The sequence below is a fragment of the Coregonus lavaretus genome, assembly GCF_964263955.1.
Source record: "Coregonus lavaretus genome assembly, chromosome: 16".
Lineage (NCBI taxonomy): Eukaryota > Metazoa > Chordata > Actinopteri > Salmoniformes > Salmonidae > Coregonus > Coregonus lavaretus.
Window position 1 is genome coordinate 14,761,542 of NC_140003.1, and position 4,347 is coordinate 14,765,888.

At 40.9% G+C, this 4,347-nt stretch overlaps 1 protein-coding gene across 1 annotated transcript; it reads left to right on the forward strand.

Annotated features, from left to right (window-relative positions):
* Window positions 1–667: 667 nt before the first annotated feature.
* On the forward strand, window positions 668–1,660 carry LOC311143689 (beta-1,3-galactosyltransferase 1-like; the record flags this gene model as incomplete). Its single annotated transcript, XM_084179561.1, has 1 exon — window positions 668–1,660. Exon 1 carries the CDS (start codon window positions 671–673, stop codon window positions 1,658–1,660), a length of 990 nt encoding a protein of 329 aa, XP_084035687.1. The 5' UTR covers window positions 668–670.
* Window positions 1,661–4,347: the final 2,687 nt, after the last annotated feature.

Genomic DNA, 4,347 nt, shown 5'->3' on the forward strand with positions numbered 1-4,347 from the left:
TGTGTGAGATACTGATTAAATCAGACTGCATTCTTGTAATCTCACTCTCAGGACTTCTGATACAGGTACTTCATTCTAGAAACTGAAATGTATAGACTTTTCAATTAGCTATCCAAAAGATCAATAGACTTGTTCAATGTCCCTGAGTTGGTTTTTGAGCAGCTGAGAACTCATTGAATTCTGTATTAGCATTTTATTTGAAAGTGCAACCCACTGTGTTAAAGCTACATTTAGTCTAGATGCAGTAAAAATACATAACTCTTATCAAAAGCTGTTGTTATAACTGCTGAGTACTGATTTTAGAGAAACTCTAACACTGCTTTTTGATAAAACTTTGTAATATTTTATTTAGCAGAAGAGTGTACTTTCTGAAGCTATTAAGACCTATCTGTTTGTTCTGGCGTTAACATATTCTTTCTCTTTTTTTCAGATGTAAATGGAGAAGCAGAAGTGTCAAGAAGAAAAACAGGACATCTGCACAGTTGCAAAACGGATTTGCATTAAAAGGCAAACAACAACATCCCATCACTTTCCTCTAATACAATCCAGTACTGACAATTAATGTCAAGCAGCACATCGGTGCAGCATTATGCTGCCTTGCTGGAAGAAACGCTGCTAATGGAAAGAAAACATAAGATTCAATGCATTAAATACATATAAATGCAGCAGAATGCCTTCAAAAGTCTCATGCTTGTACGTGTTGACAGTCGTTTGCTGGGCAAGTGCTCTTTGGTACTTGGGTATATCCCGCCCGACATCCTCATATGTCAGTGGGCAGATGTCTTTGCCTATTCGGAAGACTGTGAAAACCCTTAAGAACACTACGTTCAGCAACATGCGGACGCGAACGCTGAACCCACACACCTTTGACTTTGTCATCAACGAGCCTAAGAAATGTGAGACGAACACGCCCTTCCTGGTCATCCTGATCAGCACCACACACAAAGACTTTGATGCCCGTCAGGCCATCCGGGAGACCTGGGGCGATGAGAGCACCTACAGCGACATCCGCATCATCACCCTCTTCCTGCTGGGCCGCAACACGGACGCCGTCCTCAACCAGATGGTGGAACAGGAGAGCCAGATCTTCCACGACATTGTGGTGGAGGACTTCATAGACTCATACCACAACCTCACCCTCAAGACCCTGATGGGCATGCGCTGGGTGGCCACCTTCTGCTCCCAGGCCCAGTACGTCATGAAGACAGACAGCGACATCTTTGTCAACATGGACAATCTGGTCTATAAGCTTCTGAAGCCCACCACCAAGCCCAAGAGGAGGTACTTCACGGGCTACGTCATCAACGGAGGTCCCATCAGAGACATGCGCAGTAAGTGGTACATGCCCAGAGACCTGTACCCAGAGGCTAAGTACCCCCCGTTCTGCTCGGGCACGGGGTACGTGTTCTCAGTGGACGTGGCTGAGCTGATCTATAAGACCTCGCTGCACACCAGACTGCTCCACCTGGAGGATGTGTACGTGGGACTGTGTCTGAGGAAGCTGGGCATCCACCCCTATCAGAACAGTGGCTTCAATCACTGGAAAATGGCCTACAGCCTGTGCAGGTACCGTCGTGTTATCACTGTCCATCAGATCTCACCGGAAGAAATGCACCGAATCTGGAACGACATGTCCAGCAAGAAACACCTCAGATGCTAGCGGCACCTGAGGACAACTCAGCTTGGACTCTTCTTAATTTTCTGACAGCATTAGTTCTCTATAGGCTACTAGTATACTACTGAATCCACTCTGTAGCTGTTGGGTGCATGAAGCTTGTAAAGCGCATGTTCTCATTCAAACACAGTAAAATAGTCTTGTTGCTAGTCATTTTATAATCTGTCTAGAATTCCAACTATAGACTTCACAAACTCATTTTGATGAACATTTACTCTCCAGTATACATTTTTGAAAGTAACATTTACAAGTGAAACCAGAGTTATTATTGAAAGAAAAAACGATTTATTTGTCAGTGTAAATCTATCTACTTTCTGCCAAGTTCTCATGCTGTTTTGGGGGATGCCGTTACCCACACCATGTCTCATCCCTCATCCCTCCTACCAATCTTATGGCTGGTCAACTACTGTACACACAATATACATACAATTTGAAATAGCAAATAATGCTGCAACAATGACAACAACAATATCTATATTCTGCAAACGTGTGAATGTTGTTGGTTATTTTCATATTTCTGCCATTTTTTAAGAAATGAATACAATTCTGCTGGATGTACGTCACCACTATTGGTAGTGATGTACACAGTGTTCAAAACTACATGTGTGGGTCAAACAGATGCTATACATTTTAATTTGACTGGGTCTTTATGTTTAAATATTGGTGCAAATGTAGGCTAACTGCCACTTCTTCTGGAAAGAAACAGAAAAAATGCTTTTTACATTTAGATGTTATTTATTTATTTTTTTACCCTATTCTTACAGTGTACTTTAAGTAATTAATGGTGTCATGCTACATGCTTCTGATAAAACTAGCTTCTATTACTTTATACTGTACATAGAGAGCTGATTAATTAACAATTCATTACCACTACCAAGTATCAACAGACATAAATATAATTTTGTCCAAGTGACAATTTACATAGTAACAACTATCTACATTCACAAATGAATGTATTAGCATGTGTATTTGGCATATCTTCACTGAAGCACTGCTATTGAAGTAATGGGAAATGATATTTTCTAGAACTTGGATGGCTGTAATGGTCCAAATGTAATTTAAGTGTTTTTTTAAGTCTAGTATTATACTGAACAAAAATATAAACGCAACATTCAACAATTTCCAAGATTTTACTGAGTTACAGTTCATATAAGGAAATCAGTCAATTTAAATAAATTCATTAGGCCCTAATCTACGGATTTCACATGACTGGGAATACAGATATGCATCTGTTGGTCACAGATCGTTTTTTTTAAAAGGTAGGGGCGTGGATCAGAAAACCAGTCAGTATCTGGTGTGACCACCATTTGCCTCATGCAGCGTGACACATCTCCTTCGCATAGAGTTGATCAGGCTGTTGACTGTGGCCTGTGGAATGTTGTCCACTCCTCTTCAATGGCTGTGCGGAGTTGCTGGATATTGGCAGGAACTGGAACACGCTGTCGTACACGTCGATCCAGAGCATCCCAAACATGCTCAATGAGTGACATATCTAGGTGAGTGTGCAGGCCATGGAAGAACCGGACATTTTCAGCTTTCAGGAATTGTGTACAGATCCTTGCGACATGTGGCCGTGCTTTATCATAATGAAACATGAGGTGATGGCGGCGGATGAATGGCACGACAATGGGCCTCAGGATCTCATCACGGTATTTCTGTGCATTCAAATTGCCATCGATAAAATGCAATTGTGTTCATTGTCTGTAGCTTATGCCTGCCCATACCATAACCCCACCGCCACCATGGGGTACTCTGTTCACATCGCTGACATCAGCAAACCGCTTGCCTACACGACACCATACACGTGGTCTGTGGTTGAGGCCGTTTGGACGTACTGCCAAATTCTCAAAAAAATTGGCCTGCAGTCAGCATGCCAATTGCACGCTCCTCAAAATGAGACATCTGTGGCATTGTGTTGTGTGACAAAACTGCACATTTTAGTGATATTTTATTGTCCCCAGCACAAGGTCCACCTGTGTAATGATCATGCTGTTTAATCAGTTTCTTGATATCCCACACCTGTCAGGTGGATGGATTATCTTGGTAAAGGATAAATGCTCACTAACAGGAATGTAAACACATTTGTGCAAAAAAATGAGAGAAATAAGCTTTTTGTGCATATGGAAACATGGGACCAACACTTTACCTTTTACGTTTATATTTTTGTTCAGTGTATAAGCTATTGTGACACTTGACTGTGAAAGTTTAAAGATCCTGAAGGGGGTTGTTGTGATATACAGTATGTTTTGTTTTTTTACATAAAAAATATACATACTTGAAAATAATAAAACCTATTCAATGCCTTGTATACTTGTTGACCCTTATCATGCATTCATGTCGATTACATTTGTTTTTGGGGTTTAGATTTGTTGAAATACAGCTACTTGTATGGATTTTCATGTTCATCAAATTCCTTTCTATTTGTCAACAAACTCGAGTACCATCCACAAATTACTTCCAGCCACAAATATATATTTTTTATAGTTCCATGTAAATGTGTGCATTTGTAATAGTTTGAATTTTCAGTGGCTCTAGCCAGTACAACTTACCTTGGGGATCTGCCAAACATCCACATGCCACATAGTGTCACTTGGCAGACTGTTCCGACAGCAGTGTATCTGCCAGATGGTGACATTGCCAAATTCTGTAACTTGTTTATAATAAATGGAGGC